Source organism: Pteropus medius, unplaced genomic scaffold (assembly GCF_902729225.1).
Source record: "Pteropus medius unplaced genomic scaffold, Ma_sr-lr_union100, whole genome shotgun sequence".
NCBI classification, from domain to species: domain Eukaryota; kingdom Metazoa; phylum Chordata; class Mammalia; order Chiroptera; family Pteropodidae; genus Pteropus; species Pteropus medius.
Window position 1 is genome coordinate 28,194,922 of NW_024340849.1, and position 19,022 is coordinate 28,213,943.

The window sequence follows — 19,022 nt, forward strand, 5'->3', positions numbered from 1 at the left end:
GTGGACTTAAATTGGGAATCACAGTTTCAGTAGGATAAGAAAGGCTTCTGTGTGGTAGAGGGAGTATCGGCAGAGATGGAAGATTAGTTACATACAGGATAATTAAATTAAAATGTAAATATAATAAAGATAATTAAACTAGGTTTCTCAATGTCAGTGAAGAGAGTTACAATTATAAACATTTTTTCAAGCAATCATGAGTATTCACCAAGATCAACCATATCTTAGTCCATAAAACAAACCTCCAAAAAATTTGAATATTGTTCTGACCATAATAGAACCAAACTAGAAATCAGTAAGAGAAAGACAAGAGGACAATCTCCAAACACGTGGAACTTATTTAACAAAGTTCTAAATAATCCATGGGTCAAAGAAGAAGTCTCAAAGGAAATTTTTAAAAAATACAACGAACTGAATAAAAATGAAAATACAACAAATCAAAATATGTGGGATACACTGAAAGCAGTAATGACAGAGGTTTACAGCACTAAATGCTTACATTAAAAAAAGAAATGGTCTATAAGAAATGGTCTCTACTTTAAGAAACCAGAAAAAAAAAAATAAATCCAAAGCGAAAGAAGAAAATGACAGTGATAAGAGCAAAGAGTAAAATTGAAAACAGAAAAAATGGAGAAAAATCAATGAAACAAAAAGCTGGTTCTTTAGGGAAAAAAATCAATGAAATTGATAAAGCTAACAAGACTGACAAAAATACAGAAAAAGTACAAATAAATAATACCACAAATGAAGCACTATAGATCCTGCTGTTATTAAAAAAGATAATATGAGAATACCATGGAAAATTTTATGTTCATAAATTTGACAACTTTGAAAAACAGGACACTTCTCAAAAACCACAAACTCCCAAAACTCAACTGAAACAAAATAGACAACTTGAATAATCTTGTAACCATTAAAGAAATTGAATTTGTAATTTAAAAGCTTTTTAAAAAAAATCTCCAGGCCCAGATGATTACACTGGAAATTCTATTAAATATTTAAATAAGTAGCAACCAATTTTATACAATCTCTTCTGGAAAACAGAAAAGAAGAGAATATTTCCTAACTCATTTTATAAGGCTAGTATTACCATGAGACTAAAACCAGACTAAGACAGTAAACAAACAGAGTCTAATACTTCTCATGAACTTTGATGTAAAACCTCCAAACAACAAAAAATCAAAATTAGGAATGTATAAAATCAATTAATATAATCCACTATATCAACAGCTAAAGAAGAAAAGTCATTAGTCGTAGTAATTTAAGCACAAAGTGTATGACAAAATCTAGCATATAATCACAACGAAAACTCTTATAAAACTAGGAATATAAGGGATCTTGCTCAACTTTATAAAGCGAATCTATAAAAAAATCTACAGCTAACATCATACTGATAAATTGAATGCTTGCTACCTCAAATTAAGAACACAGTAAGGATACCCTCTCTACACGCATAGCACTGAAAGTCCTAGACAGCATCATTGGACAAGAAAAAATAAAATTGAAAAGCACATGCATTGACAAGAAAGTAATAAAACTGCCATATTTGCAAATGACATGACTATCATTGCCCTAAGCAATCAACACTAAAACTCCTAAAATTAATAAGCAAATTCAGCAAGGTTGCAGGAATCAAGATAAACACACAAAATTCACTCACATTTCAACAACAAACCAACATGAAATCGAAATTTAAAACAATGCAATTTACAATTGCTCCAAAGAAAATTAAATACTTAGAAATAAATGTGAGAAAACATGTATAAGATCTGTATCCTGAAAATTACAAAATACTGATGAAAAGAAATCAAAACCCTAAATATATGGAAAGGCATACCATATTCATGGATTGGAAGATTCAACAGTAAAGATGTCAATTCTTTCCAAAATTGACCTATATTTTTAACGTTATATCTATAAAGGTACCAGCAGGGTTTTTTGTAGACATTGGCAATCTTATTCTAAATTATTATGAAAAGGCATAGATTAGAAGAGTTAAAATAATTTTTTAAAAGAATAATGTGGAAGGAATCACTCTACCCAATATTAAGCCTTACTATATAGCTACAGTAATCAAGACAGTAGGAAGAAGTAGAGATACACAGATCAATGGATTAGAAACAAGAACTAAGAGACACATGAAAATATGCCTGATTTTTGACAAAGTTGCAAACAATATTTCAACAAATGGTGCTGGACCAACTAGACATAAGTAACCCTCCCTTCTCCCCTAAAAAAAGAACCTCACACCTTATACAAAAATTAACTCAAAATGGCCTGTGGATTAAATGTAAAACTATAAAATTTTTGGAAAAAAAAAAACAACAGGAGAAAGTCTTTAGGTACTAAGGCCATGCAAAGAGTTCTTAGACTTGACAGTAAAAGCACAATGCATAAAATGAAAAAGTTGATAAACTGGACCTGGTTAAAATTAAAAACTTTTGCTTTATAAAATCCCGTGAAGGGGATGAAAAGACAAGCTGCAGACTAGGAAAAAGTATTTGCCAACTACGTATCCAACAAAGTATTTGTACATAAAACATTAAGAACTCTCAAAACTCAACAATAAAACCAAGTATTTCAATGGGAAATGGACAAAAATGATGAAAAGACATTTGTATACAGATAGAGATGGCAAATAGGCATATGAAACAATGTCTAAAATTATTGGCCATTAGAGAAACGCAAGTTACAAACATAATAACACTAAATACCTATCAGAATGGTTAAAATAAAAAATAATTATAACAAACACTGGCAAGAATGCAGAGGACCTAGACAACTCTTACATTACCAGTGAGAATGTTAAGTGGTAAACCACTTTCAATAACAGTTTATCAGTTTCTTACAAAACTAACTAAACATGAATTTATTACACATTATCCCAAGGAAATGAAAATGTTATGTTCACCAAAACCTATATATGAATATTCATAGCGGTTCCATTTTTAACAGTAAAGACTGGAAACAATCCAAACGTCTCTCAACAGGTGAACGGTTAAATACAGTGTGGTACATCCATACCATGAAATCCTATTCAGCAACAAAAGGAACAAACTACTGATACATACAACTTGGAAGGGTCTAAAAAGAATTACGTTGAGTGAAAAAAAACAATCTCAAAGATTGCATACTGTATGATTCCATTTACATAGCATTTGAAATGACAAAATAGAGGTAGAAAGCATATTAATGGTTGCTAGGGATTAGGGGAGAGGATAAGAAGGAAGGTAGCTACGACTATAAAAGGGCAGGACATGTGATCCTTGTAACAGAACTATTTTGCATCTTTACTGTGTTGATGGTACACAAATCTACACGTGACAAAACTGCATAGCAGTAAATACATATGCAAATGAGTACATGTGAAATCTATATAAGGTTGATATCAGTGTCAATTTCCTGGTTGTGAAACTGCATGATAATTAATTAAAATACTACCATTGGTAAAACAAAGTAAACAGGCTCTCACTTTCCTTTCCCTCTATTATTTCTTACCACTACAGGTAAATCTACAGTTACCTCAAAATAAAGTTTAAAAAAATGTATCACCTTGCTGCTTTTATTTTTGTTTCTGTGAGTTCTGGATTAGAATAAAATTAATGTCCATGAGTTTATACTTACGATAAAGAAATAAAATAAATACTGAAATAAATATGTAAAAATACAAAAATAAAAAAGGCAGAAGGGAAAGCTCATCCTTAAACAATAATTTCAATTAATAAATGCAAAACAAATAGATAAAACATTAAATAACCAACAGAACATCACAGTAAAGTTGTTGCAAGCAAGTTCCTTTGATGGACGCAATGCTTATTGTGGGTAAAATTTCACAAAAAACAATGTATTTCAATAGTCCCCATGGACATCCTGGATATACTCATAAATTGCACGGAAAAATGTAACTGTTCAGAGAATAAATTTAATATGCTCCATATTGACCAAGTTTAAAGTTAAAACCACTAGAAATGACATATCAACATTGCACACCCTGATATAACATATCTTAATGCGATATAATCATGAGAAAAACCCAAACTGAAAGAAATACTACAAAATATCTGACCACTATTCTTCAAAAGTGTCTAAGTCATGAAAGGCAGGGAAAGATTAATGAACGGCCACACATGGGAGGAGACTAAAGAAATATGAAAATTGAATACAAAATGTGATACTGGCACAGAAAAAATATATTAGTGAAAAAAATTGGTGAAAACACTGGTGAACTCTGAATACTCTGTAGGTAATAAATACTATTGTACTGATGTTAATTTTTGATAATTGCACTATAGTTATTCAGGGTGTTAAATTTAAAGAAAGCTAGGTGAAAGGTATGAGAACTTTCCTTGCCATTTTTTAAGAGCTTTATTGAGGTATAATTGACACGAATTAAAGTTCGACCATTAGAGTGTATAATTCAAGGCCTTTTCGTATATTTAGAGTTCTGAAAAGATCACCATAATCTAATTTTAAAACATTTTCATTCAACCAAAAAGAAACCTTGTACTCATTAGCAGTCACTTACCATTCCTCATTCCCTTAATATTGTACTATTTTTGCAACTTTTCTATAAGCCTAAAATTATTTCAAAATAATACAAAAAAGTAATAATTGTATTACATTGAATTAAAATTTATATGTAAATATAAAATTTGACACTATATAATGGCTTATAATCAAGAGGGAAATGAAATTCCTGTGTTCTAAAGTTCGCAAAGTCTCTCTTTCATAATAATGTTTCATATAAGGTTCTGTCTCACCTAGCCAGTTCTTTAATTAAATTTGCAATGCGTCTTTTGTCTTCAAGACATAAATCCTTCAGTGATGCACTCTTCATTCCTCTCTTACGGAAATTCTAAAACAGAAAAAAATCTTTTGGTTAATTTTTGCTAATAACAATTTTTAACACTTTTTAAGAAATCTTTTAAAATAAGCACAGGATGTGAAGTTTCTTCGATTTCTTATATCTTGTGAAACTGGAGTTAACATGTAAAAGGGAGGAACTATGATCCTTGGCATTTATGCAACCAGAAAATAGGTCAGACCAATTACTTCTGGTAGTCAAGAATAATCTAAGACACTTAAAATGAATCCTGAAAATACTGAGAGCCAAGGATGGGAAAGAGAGGGGAGAAAAGGAAGTAAGAAAGAGGAGATGGCAAGAAAATAAGTTTAGTTTTAGATGCAGTCAATTTAAGAGTATATTCATGTGGCTATGTTAGGCAGGAAGTTGGAAATATGGGTCTGGTTCTTAAGTCAGAGAAAAACAAAGATTTAAAATTTAGCCATATGATATTACGAAGGATGTCTAGATTTTTATTATTTTCTCTATATTTTTCTGTGTTTAATTTTTCCTTAAAGAAAAAATATTAGTTTTTTAAAATCATGTATAAATCCAAGAAAAAAAATTGTGTTTGAAAGGATAAGAGAGGAATCAGAGGCATATAATATTGTAAGAGAAAATAGAAAAAGTTTCAAGAAGAGTGTGGGTTAACAATGCTAATGATTGAAAAAGCTAAAAAGACTGTGGAAAGGAGTCACTGGATTTAACAATGGGAGAAGCTGCTGATAACCCATGAAAAGACGTTTCAGTAGAGCTGCAGTGAGTAAACGGACAAATGAGAAACTCTTGTACACAGGCAAGAGTTTTAGTGGCATCGTGTCGAAGAGCAAAAGCCTGAGACTCAGGTTTTAGCAACTAGAGAATGACTGAACTGTGGTATATTTATACAAAAGAATTGTATATTTATACAACAGAATAACAACAGGTACTGGTTGTTATGCTCTTGACCTTCATCTTCAAACCTAGCCTTCCCTGCTCTGCTTTGTGATGCTGAGGCTGAGCCTCTGGAAATCTCATTTCTTCTTTCTCGCATGGCTGTTAAACTCTGCCAATAAAAACTAGAGGGAGACTAGGGGTCGTTAGAGGAAAAAAAGACATATTCCTTCCTATTTGCTTCCTGTTCCAGTCAGTGTCACACATTGAGAAGAACAGTAGATCCAGTCTGCAATTTTTCCTGCCCTCACACAACCAGCCTTTGTCATGTCACCTCAGGGACAGCAGTACCAGTCAGGCTGGTTCCCCATCACCAAAGGTCCAAGTTTCAGCTCTGAGAGGCTCCTCCTCAAAGTTTCTTCTAAGTTTTAATAATTGCAACTTGTTCTGTCTGTTCTCCCAGGCCTAGAAATGGTAGTTGTTTCTTGCAGTTATTATCTATATGATAACTAAGTGTTCTCTTTTTGCCTTTCCAGTTCTCCAGAACCAATTTGACAAGTCTTTAAGTTAAATATTTTCAGTTAGAATAAATGACTAAACCCTACTGAATTAACAGTGGAAAAAAATATAACTATATACAATATAAATATCATGAACATTGTGTTGAGTAAAAAAGCAAATCACGTAATAATGTGCATCTGGAACCTTTATATAAGGTTCCAAATATATAGACTTAAATATTCTTTAAAAAGCAAATATATTTTATAGGACAATGGCTAGTAAACTATAGATACAAGCCAAAGCTGGCCCATTGCCTATTTTTTTTTTATGTAAAGGTTTATAAAAACACAGCTATGCACATTCATTTAGATATTGACACATATACATGGCTCTTTTCACACTATACAGTCATCAGAGTTGAGTACTTGAGAGAGACATTAAGAGGCTCATAAAGGCTAAAGTATTTATCTGGCCTTTTACAGAAAGTTTGTTGATCCTTGACATAGGAAAAAAAAATGATAAACAGAAAATTCGAGTAAGGAATTACTAAAGAAGATGATAATAATAAGGGAAGGACACACCTCTACAGTCGCTTGATTTACAATGGCATCCTTTCATTCGATGGGGAAAAGAATGGTCTTCTCAATAAATGGTGCTGGACCAATAGACTATCAGTATGGAAAAATGATCCATGACCCTAACTTAACATCATATACATATTAATTCTTGATGAATAATGGATTTAACTGTGAATAATAAAATATGTCATTTCTAGAAGAAAGCGAGAACCTGCTGTTGAGAGTATAGTTAGCTAACAGACTCACTTAGTTGCTGTCACACCACGATCCACTGCAGTGTTCACGCCAATGCCAATGACTGGGAAGAGCAGAGGTGCTAGAACTGGGCCATTTCTGCTTGAGAGGGCATCTTTAAAGAACAATATTTGCTCTGGAGTCCCCCATTAGCTTGATAAGACACTTCCTTAGACTGTAACACAGTCTGAAGTCTGAGTCTCTTCCTAATCAGTCTTCCTTCTTTCTTTCTCCTCTCAGATGCCAGACTTATAGTGAAATCTTACAGCTCTTTGTCTATTTCTGCTCATTTTACTCTTTATCCTTTATAGGTTTTTCCTCCATTAAATCTCTTCCATTTCTGATTCTATCTTGGTGTCTACTTCCCAAAGACTTGAACTGACATAATTACCATTTTGAGAAAAAAAGTGCACACGTGTGTGCATGCACACACACACATCTGGGACTTCCACATCTATCCACAAAGGAGTAACAGGGACTAGATTTACCCTACTGCTGTAAACAAACAACAAATCTGACAAAATATATGAAACAACAGCTTTCAGATTTTGGACAGCAGACAGCACAGGACAGTGATCACTGAAAGAGGGAAACAAAATAAGGTGAGCCCTACAATTATCTTAGCAATTGCCTGAGGAGAGTTCAGGGGTCAAGTAGGGAAACCCAGATGGATTCCCACAATGTCCCTAAGTAAAGAAGATAAGAGCTGGGAGTCCAGGAAAGCCAAGCTATCTAGAGTTTGCATGGAAGAATAACAAAGAAGATAGAGCTACACAGAAAGAGTGTTCCACAGATCCGGAAAGGGTCCCTTGCCAAGTCAATAACTGAGTACTCAGCAGAATACGTTTATGAGTAAGCTATCCAAATCCAAGGAAAGAACCCAAAATGAACAGTGGGAATAATCTCTGTAGCTAGTATAGTGCAAAGAATAGTCCATGTTCCCACTAGCCAGAGTGGAAAACCTTGTAATTTAAGGGGCATCAGGAGGAGTATTCAGAAGGGCACTGCCTATAGTAGGAAAAATTAGCCCTATACTAAAGGCTGCTCTGGTGTCACCTTTAAAATTTAAAAACAAGCTTTAAAAGGATCAAATTTCCAAATTACTTAATGCTGTCCCAGAAGAAAGCTGAAGATTATTTATAGAAATACAAAAATATCCAGAATTCAAAAAAGGCAAAATTCATACTTCCTGGTGGCATCTAATAAAAAACCAAACAGGCAACAAAGCAGGAAATACAATCCATAATTAGGAGAAAAATAACTCAATCTAAATCTAGCCATAAGTGACTCAGATGTCAGAATTATAAACAAGAACATCAAAGAAGTTATTTTAACTATATTCCATATGTTCCAGAAGCCAGAAGACTGAGGTTGTAAAGTAGAGACATGGAATATATAAATAAAAACAAAAGACCCAAACTGAATTTCTAGAGTTAAAAGCTACATTGCTTTATATGAAAAAATATATTGAATGAGATTAATGTTAGATTAGACACTGCAGAGACAATTAATGAATTTGAAGACAGAGCAATATAAACTATCCATAGATAAATATAGAACAACAACAAAATGAACAGAGGATTAGAGAGCTGTGGGGCAACTTCAAGTGGCCTAATATGTGTGTAATCAGAGTCTTCAAAAGAGAGGAGAGGGGGATGCAAAAATATCTGAAGACATAATAGCTGAAAAATGTCCCACAGATCCAAAAAGTTCAACAAATCCCAACCAAAAGAGACATTTAGAAAACTACTCCAAGGCATACTATAATCAAATTGCTTAAAACCAGTGACACAAGAAAATCTGAAAAGTAGCCAGAGTTTAAACTCTGCTACAGAAGAATGAAAACAAGGATGACAGTAGACTTCTCCTTACGAACAATGCAAGCCAGGCAACAGTGAAGTGACATTATTAAAATTCTGGAAAAAAGAAAAAATACTATTGACTCAGAATTCTATAACCAGTAAAAATATCTTTCAAAAATGAGAGTGAAATAAAAACCTTTTCAGGCATACAAAACATAAGAAAATCATTACCAGCATATCTGAACTATAATAATGTTAAAAGTAGGATTAGGCAGATGGAAATGATATGGAAATGGAAATAAAAGGAGTCCAAATTGGAAAGGATGATGTAAAATTGTCTCTATTCGCAGATGGCACAATTTTATATATAGAAAATTTAAAGAAATTCACAAAAGAACTATTAGAAGTAATAAGTAAATTTAGAAAGGCTGAAGGACACAAGATCAATAGACAAAAATCAACTGTATTTCTATACATTGGTATTGAACAATCCAAAAATAAATGAAAACAATTCCATTTATGATAGGAAAAAGTATAAACTACTTAATACTTAGAAATAAAAAACATCTCTGGAAAGGAATTAAAGATGACCTACATAAACAGAAAGGCATTTCACACACCATATTCAAGAACTGGAAGGCTTAATATTATTAAATTGAAAGTACTCACTAAATTATCTAAAGATTCACTAAAATCTCTATCAAAATCCCAGCTGAGCTTTGTGCAGAAATTGAGAAGCTGATTCTATAATTCTTATAGAAATGCAAGGGACTCACAATAGCCAAAACAATCCTAAAAACAAAGTTGAAAGACTTACATTTCCTGATTCCAAAAATTACTGTGACTCTACAGTAATTAAGATAGAGTGGTATTGGCATAAAAAGAGAAATATTGACCAATGGAACAGAATTGAGAGTCTACTAATAAATGATTACATTTATTGATAACAGATTTTTAATAAAAGTATGAAGACAAAGAGAAAAAAAGTCTTTTCAACAAATGATGCTGGGACAACCAGGTATCCACATGCAAAACAATAAAGTCTGGTCACTACCCACACCATATACAAAAATAAAAACAAAATGGATCAAAGACTAAATGAACTATCTAAAAACATAAAACTCTTAGAAGAAAATATTGACGTAAATCTTTGAGACCTTGGATTAGGCAATGATTTCTTAGGCATGAGAGCAAGCATAGATGGAGAAAGAAAAAAAAAGATAAATTGGACTTCATCAAAATTAAAAATTTCTGTGCTTCAAAAGACTAAAGAGTATGTGAAAAAACAATGCAAGGAATGAAAGAAAATATTTGCAAATCACAGAACTGATAAGATAGAATCTATAAAGAACTGTTATAACTCAAGAAGATAAGAAGACATAATCCAGTTGAAAAGGATTTAAGTAGACATTTCTCTAAAGAACATATACGAATGGGCAAGAAGCACATAAAAAGATGCTCATCATTATTAGTTATTAGGGAAATACAAATGAAAACCACAGTATACCATGTCATGCTTGCTATGAAGGTTATAATAATAAAGATGAATATAAATGTTGGCATGTATGTGGAGAAACTGGAATTCTCATACACTGCTGGTGGGAATATAAAATTGTGTAGCCACTTTGGCAGCTCATCAAAAGGTTAAACAGAGAATTAGTACATGACTCAGCAATGCTACTTCTAGGTATATATATTACCAAGGAAATTGAAAACATATATCCACACAAAAACTTTTATATCAATGTCCATAGCACTATTATTCATAATAGCCAAAAAGTATTACAATTTGAATGTTCTCCCACTGATGAATGGATAAACAAAACATATTCAGCCATAAAAAGAGATGAAAAAATAATTGAAGTAATGATACATGATATAAATAGATGAACCTTAAAATCATTATGCTAAGTAAAAAAAGCCAATCACCAAAAGCAACATATAATTCCATTGATATGAAATGTCCAGACTAGACAAATCTATAGAGACTAAAAGTAGATTAGTGGTTGCTATGGGCTGAGATGACTGGGCAATGGGGAATGACTGCTAATGAATACACAATTTCTTTCTGGAATTAGACTGTAGTCATGGATCCACAACTCTGTGAATATACGAAAAACCAATGAACTGTATACTTTAAAAGGGTAAATATTATTATGATTTGTGAATTAAATCTCAATTTGAAAATAAAAGACAGCTGACTAAAGAAAAATAATAATTGTATTTTGGGGTTCATGTATAGAAGTAAAATGTATGACAATATTACAAAAGTCAGGACTTATACTATTGAATGGTCCTTAAATTAAAGGTGAAGTGTGAAAATATCACTTGAAAATAGGCTGTGATAAATTAAAAACGTATATTATAATCCCTAAAGCCAGTGAAATAGCCAAAGAATTATAGCTAATAAATCAATGGAATCATAAAAAATGTATGGACTTAATCCAAAAGGCTATAGTTAAATATAAAACAATTATATTTAGAAAACTTCATGTATTGATAAGAACTTGCAAATTGAACTATTCACATGCCAGTGTGAAGTGGGTAGATTGAGGATACAAGTAACAAAAGTTAAATCCCATTGCTAGAAACAAACTAGCTATTGCAAATGTTCTCAATAACATAAGCCAGGGGTTGAAAAATTTATATACAGGGTTAAACAGTAAATATTTTTGGCTTTATGAGCATACAGTTTCTGTAGCAACTGTTCCATTGAATACAAAAGGAGCCATCAATATTAATATTAAAAGAATGAGTGTGGTTGTGTTCCAATAAAACGTTATTTACAAAACAGGTGGCAAGTAAATTTGGCCTACAAGTCATAGACTGCCAAACTGTGACTTAAACTTTGCTTGGGAAGACAAACTATAATAAAAGCCAGTAAAATAAACCAGTCAGATAGGACATGTGTCAAAGGAATGTACAGATACTATTACAGTCAAAGATGAAGGAGAAATTAGTGACTAGACTATAAAAAGAAGTCTTTATGGCATTATTTTCCAAGTGTAGGAAATAACAACACAACAATAATAATAACTCAGGCTAATTTTATTTTAATAAAAACATCTTTCTTATATTTAAGGGTTTATTCCTCATCAACAAACAAATTTACATGAACAAAAATAATTAAGGACACCTAGTCAAAAAAAAAATTGTCAATTTGATTTACTAACTCTAGACAGATCAAGATAATAAATTTTCTTAACTAAGACTTAAAGCAAGCCCATATATTTTGGAGCTTTATAGTCACACCAAGCATCATCAAAGCATCCTAGAGTCATCCTCAGTATCTTTTCAGAATGCTTACATATCATCTAATGTTCTTTCAAGGACTCTTTCATCAGTTACTGGTCAGCAGATTGGAGAATTAAGAAAAAATCAGATAAAAAATTACTAACCTGTTCATTTACTGAATCTCCTGCACCTTTTAAAGACTCCATGGAGATTGAAGCTGCAGTCACCCTGGAAGTCTTAACATTAGCTTTTGGACTTATCAACTTTTGTCTTGATCTGGTATTTCCTTCTGTAGAAATTCCTAAGGATTTCCATCAAATAAGATTTCAGAAATTATATCTTCTCATTTTAAGACCCTCCCCCCATCAACCTCTTCCTTGATATCCTCTAATTTACAAAATGATAGGGAAAACTCTTACTTCATTTTAAAGTTCTCTTAATAAATAATGAGTAATAAAAAGATTGTTTTGAATAAAGGTTCAATCGAAATATTTTTAAAAGGTGCTGGAACATTCATAAGTCATATTAAAATCAATAAATTACAACATGACACATATACTCTAACTTAGAGGACATTAAAGATCTGCGTTTTCACATAACTGGGGTACCTTCAATAGTTCGGTTTCATTACTCATCTGCAATAACCAGTAAATGTTAAAGAGTTTATTGCATAAACTCTGTTTTCATTTTCATACTTTTCTTTGAAATATTAAATTTAGTCTACTATTTGTAATATAAAAAATGAGAAAAGACTCTTACTTTTAATACGTGAATAAAATATAAGGCAGAATTTCGAACCTTAATAGGGTCACATCAAATTTGTTTTTAATTGTAGGTTCTAATGAACTGTTCCGCATCCAGTTATACCTGCGAAGTTGTCATAATTTTCATCTTTCTCCTAACACTTAAGAAGAAAAAGGAAGTTTACCAAATTAACATAGAAAGTCATACCTGGAACATATACTACTGATTGCTCTTCATCAGAACCTATGCAAGAGGACATGAAGGAAAATACTAGAAAAAAATTATCCAATATCCAAATGTTGCTTCTGTTCTGTACTTGTTATAATTCATAATTTCTTTTGACCTCGGAATTTATAATTAGCTTTTAAAAACAAAACTAGTAAGCAAAGTAATTGAATTAAATGAAGCAAAATTAATATTCTTTTAAAGTTCATCTTTATATAGTCACAACTATATATTTTGTAAAACTTTTGAAAGGCTTTGTTCCATAAAACTTTTATCCATGGTTATTCCCAAATGAGATATCCTACACTATAAATGCTGCTGTTAACTCCTTTCATTTCCTTTCTTTTTGTAAACAGGGAGTTCAGTGGCTCCAGTTTGTTCATTACTGGAGAACTGACAAGTTATTTTAAGCATAAATAATTTCAAAATGAGCTTTAGATTTGAAGAACAAACACTGTTTGAGGGCAAGTCAATCATGCAAACACAAAGGCAATTTTTATTCTTCTGTAGTGTATTCATGAAATGTCCCAAGAAGCCTTACTATTTAACAAGTAGAAAAAACTTAAGACAAAAAGAACTACAGTATTTTGAATTTCAAATGGACAAATTGAGAAAAGCTAAGATCATAATACCTCCATAAAAAAAGAACCAATTCAGTAAGAAAGCTTTCTTTCCATAAACAAAATTTTATTCAGCACTATATGTAATATGTCCACAATTTGATAATACCTGCAGGAAGGAAGTATCGGAACAATTTTTCCAAATGATCTAGAACATTTCAAAGTTTTCTGTTTTTTTATAAACATTCTCTTTTCCAAGATTTCCAGACAATTCATTAACTATTTCCTTCCAGAAAATGGCTAAAGTAGAAACAGTAGATGTAATAATATGTTCAAAAAGTCCATATAGTTCCGCTCATGATCAAGCCTAGAAATGGAATCTTTTCAGAAAATACTGACTGGATATGCACAGAATTCTTACAGGAATTTAGGAATACAAAGATGGTGGGTACTGTTTGAGCTGCCAGTTCTCCAGAACAGCACATCCACTGTCATAGTTCTAACTCTTTGGCTGATAATCAGTACCCCTAAACTTTAAATTCCTTCAAACATCAGGCATGGAGCTTAGAAAATTTTAAGAGGCACATAAGACAAGAAAACAAACAAAAAATTAGACCCTACTACTTCAAGGAAACTAATAGCAAATAGCACAGGAACAGACACAAAATTTCTAAATTCACTGACATTCAATTTATAAAAAAGTCTTACAAAATGAAATTGTACAAGCTCAACAGCAAAAATTGACTTTTTAATATCCCTTGAGTTTAGCACACACAATAAGCGCTCAATAAATGTTTAATTATTTGCTGTTGGAAATATACACATGGAAAAAAGGGCCCAGATAGAAAAAGTCCAAGATGATTCAGGACATGTTCCATATGGCACTATTTTCAATTAGAAGATAACAATAACGATGAATTTGCAAAGTATTCTCCAAGGATGACCTATGAAAAGACTAACATAACTGAGTCCTGGAAAACATACTACATTTCCCATTCACAAAGGAGGCTGCTCACAAGTGGAAGAGACCAGCCACTGGAGATCCCACTTGGTCGCACTGGATTTGAAAGCTCATAAAGTATTTTATATTTTCTCTCCTCTTCTCAAACCTGATACTGCTTCCTAAATCCTTAGTGTCAGCTAATAACTTTGCTTCCTATTTCTTTAAGAAAAACAAACTGTAGAGAGAGACTTTCCAGAAGTTTCCATTTGCGATGGCATGTAAACCCTAAAGACTCCACCAAAAAACTGTTAGAATAAACGAATTCAGTAAAGTTGCAAGATACAAAATCAATATACAAAAATCTGTTGTTTTTATATACACTAATAATTATCAGAGAAATTAAGGAAACAACCCCATTTAAAATCACATCAAAAAGAATAAAATACCTAGGAATAAATTTAAACAAGGTGAAAGACCTGTACAGTGAAAATTGTAAGACGCTGATAAAATAAATTGGAGACACAAATAAATAAAATGATATTCCATGCTTATGAACTGGAAGAATTAGTATTATTAAAATGTCCATAGTACCCAAAGCCATCTACAGTGTCAATGCAATCCCCATCAAAATTCCAATGGCATTTTTCACATAGAATAAACAATCCTAAAATTTGTAAGGAACCCCAAAAGACCTTGAATAGCCAAAACAATCTTGAGAAAGAATAACAAAGCTGGAGGTATCACACTTTCTGATTTCAAACTATATTACAAAGCTATAATAATCAAAAAACAGTATGGCATTGGCATAATAATGAAGACAAAAGTTCGCCATGAAAGCTACCCTTTTCCTGCTTTCTTTTTCTCCATAGCACCTACAATCATCGGACATAGATTATATTTAACTTATTCAGGGCCTCATCTCATCTCCCCAAAATTGAAGCACAAAGCAGGTGAGGATTTTCATCTTGTTCTGTTCAATGTTGTATCTCCAAACATCAAAGAATGCCTAGCTCACAGTAAATCATCTAGGAAATAATGAAATTGATATTTAATTTTAGGAGGCGCTGTCCAACAAGCCTCAGGGTTATCTTTTTTTCTTTAGCTCATTTGAAATATGGAAGTAAAACCCATTAGTTACTCCCACAGTAAATTTCTTTTCAATAATAATAATAATAAACACTAAATAAACTGACCTTAAAAAGTTTTTTAAAATAAGACTAAACATATTTGAAATTGCCTCAATCCAACCCATCTTTTCTAATCACTTGTAATCTATCTCCATTTAATTATATTAAGAACCCAAATATATATCTTCTTTAAATACAGAGATTCTCAACACATATTTTAAGGAAAAGTCAAGGAGACGATATTTACCAAATGTACACTGGAACTCTTATTGGGTTCTCTGTGTCACCTTAGTCCCACTTTGGTTTCTTTGGAAGCAACTCAATAAGACAAGTATAGCTAGTAATAAAGCATCCTTAATGCTGATACCAATCTATCCAGATCCCCCAGAATTAAAGTAGTAATTTGAAACCCAAGACAGAAGTGGTAGAGAGGAAAATTCATGTCTATTGCAGATCACTGAAGAAAATAAACTTAGTGGTGCCCACTCTAACCTTTTGAGTTTGAATCGCTTACCAGCACCACTTGTATATGTAATTATTAGTGACCATATGACTTTCCTGGCTAGCACTGGCATACCTCATCTTATTGTGCTTCGCTTTATTGCGCTTCAATGATGTTGCATTTTTTACAAATTGAAGGCAAGACCCTTCACCAGGAAAAAGATTTATTGCGATACTTAGTGGTCTAGAACCGAATCCACGATATCTGAAGTATGCCTGTGTGTTATTTTAACAATAAACATTAAATCTTTATTTTTAATTGAAAAGTCAATGGCAGAGATTACAGCTACTGCAATGTTTTGACCAGGTCTCTTATAGTTCATGTTTGTTATTATCAAGTTATTAATACTGTTAATAATACACTTGAGAGAATTTAAGCGATCAAATTTAGATAACTGCAGAAACATTAACTTCTTCTGATGTTACCAGGAACTATAATGGACAGGAAAACAATTAATGGCTGAAGGGACTTATTTTACTTGCAGATTTAACCCACAAAATGACAACACAGCATATCAGTTGTTTACACATTAGGTACAAGATATACCTTGTACAAAATAGCACTGCTGAATCATACTGTGCAGGAGATGTATAACCCGTAAAACCAACAGTAAAAATGATGACATTCAGTCACAGATGATCTTTCCTCACATAATGGAAACATCTAGGATGGGAAATCTCTCAATCGCATTTCTTTAACTGTTTAGGAAAGCACTGAAAAATCTTTTAATAGTGTGAAAATACCAGATTATAGGTACATACTTTTGGGCCTTTTTCTATTGAAAGGTTTTGGGGTGGTCTGGGAAGTTATCATTGTAATAAAAGAATAAGATCCAAAGACACGTGACTAAATAAAATGATTCATAACTATTATTATGCTTTTTAGCAAAGAATCCGTAACAAATTCACATTTGACATTGCTTTTAAGTCTAATGAAGATATAAAATGAAAATATCTGAGGCTGGATGTTAACTGGGATGGGCTGGGAACACAAGTGGTACTAGTAACCTTGCAATTCCTTTCAAACATCTGAATTTCTATAGAGTGTAATAACCAGCATTTTCCCCATGCAATTTCAACCCTTTACTTTCAATGAGAAGATGAGTATTTTACATACATTTTTAGGGTAAGGAAAATTTAAGAGAAAAGGGAGGATATGGGACTTCTACATGAAACAGAGAGTAATATGACTACATGAATTGAGAGTAGAGAGCTGCTAAGACCAAGAATATAGTTTCAGTTCACATAACTATCAACTTAATTAGTCCCACTGCAACAGATTCTCTCCTCCCCATCCCCAACCATTTATTCTACATCAGAACAATAAAAGTGTTCATAAAGTTAAGGAATAACCAAACCACATAGGTGGTTATGAAAATGATTACCCTAAAGGAGCACACTGTAAGTAATAAACTTTAAACATCTCTTCTATCACAAAATTCTATCATTGCAGAGGCAGTGTTTCATGAGAAAAAGACTTGTGCCAATTTCCCGACTTCCTACTTCAGTCCAGTAGTTTCTAAAGCACATATTCCCTTTGAATCCTGATAGGTAAAGAAAAAAATATTTAATTTGCACAGAGCACTAGTGTGCTTTCATCCACAGTGTATGTATATGATTTCACTTGATTCTCACCAACCTATCAGAGACAAGTAGTAATTATATTTAGAAAGTGCATTAACACTAAACAACACTGAACAGCGCTAAATGTAAAAATATTCCTCTCTCCATGGCATGACACTTTAATCCTAGTGACTCTGTAGGGGAATTTTTAATATAATAGTCTAAGTTTCACTGGTTGCTAAGCAGAATGTGCAAAGAATACACAAAGTTAACAGCAATGCCTCAAACAATGTTATCACCAATCCTAGCAAACAAAACCACTCGGCCTCTGCAGACACCCTACTCTCATGTAACACTCTAACAAACATGAAGCAAACTATCAGGACCAAACCTAAGGCTGGAACAGTCTAGCTAACGCAGGGAAAGAACCACTTATGTCACACATATCATAGATACTGAACTGGGAAGAGTACCACAAGGGTAAAACCTCTCAGCTTTTCCACCCCAAACAGTCCAAGAACTTTAATTCTCCCAGTGGTGACCTGCAAACCACATGTAAATCAACACTACATCCAGGCATAGCCAGCACCACCAAACCACATCCCGTGAAACCAAGCCCCACACTTCTCAAAAGAAATCTCGGTATGAAAATCATCACTGATAGGCCTTTTAAGTCCAATAAGATCTTGATGACATCCTCCTAAACAGAGCAGACCAAGGACACTCCCAAGCCAAGAGAAAAAGGCTCCCGGTCCATCCAACATCCTTCTCTCCTCCAACAGCTCACTACGCAAAGACTCAGCCAGCCTGAGGTCACCAAGAGCTGGGGGGTCCTTCCAAACCCCAACCTGGGCCACGACTGTAGGCCATCTTTCCAGAGCTTACTGCCACAGAGGGCTGGGAAACATGTACTGAGCCCCCACACCTGGAACCTCATCCTGGAGACAGTATCAGGCACTCTGCCACCTAAATCCCAAGCAAGGAGAAAAGGCGGGCACCTGGACAGCTGCGGGACGGGACAGCCTTGCCCCCGGTGTTAGCCCCAAGCTTCTACCTTTCGCTGAGCCCCCACGCGCCCGCTCGCCGCTCGCCGCACCGGAGAGGGCGCCAGCGCCCCCTGCCAGGCGGGCAAAGGATACAGTCCCGGGTCCAGAACGCCGCCGCGCCCGGGCGGGAGGGGCCCGCCGCGTCCGCCATCTTGAAACAACCGCCACTCGGGGCGTCGCGCTGGGGCCGCTCCGCCCCGGCCTCCAGCTCCGGTCCCCATTGGCCGCTCCGCGCAGAGGCCCGCCCC

The 19,022-nt window shown here is 33.6% G+C and overlaps 1 protein-coding gene across 9 annotated transcripts in view; it reads right to left on the minus strand.

Annotated features, from left to right (window-relative positions):
• KIAA1328 (KIAA1328 ortholog) overlaps positions 1-18,968 on the minus strand; it is a 229,026-nt gene extending 210,058 nt beyond the window's left edge. For 3 of the 9 annotated variants that reach the window (XM_039842883.1, XM_039842884.1, XM_039842885.1), the window contains exons 1-4: positions 18,868-18,968; positions 13,017-13,052; positions 12,230-12,366; positions 4,761-4,855 (exon numbers count right to left, since the gene is read on the minus strand). In XM_039842883.1, the coding sequence (XP_039698817.1) occupies positions 4,761-4,855; positions 12,230-12,366; positions 13,017-13,052; positions 18,868-18,925 (326 nt within the window). In that variant the 5' untranslated portion in view covers positions 18,926-18,968. The other 6 variants (XM_039842889.1, XM_039842890.1, XM_039842887.1 and 3 more) reach the window with 6 other exon arrangements.
• Between the last annotated feature and the right edge of the window lie 54 nt (positions 18,969-19,022).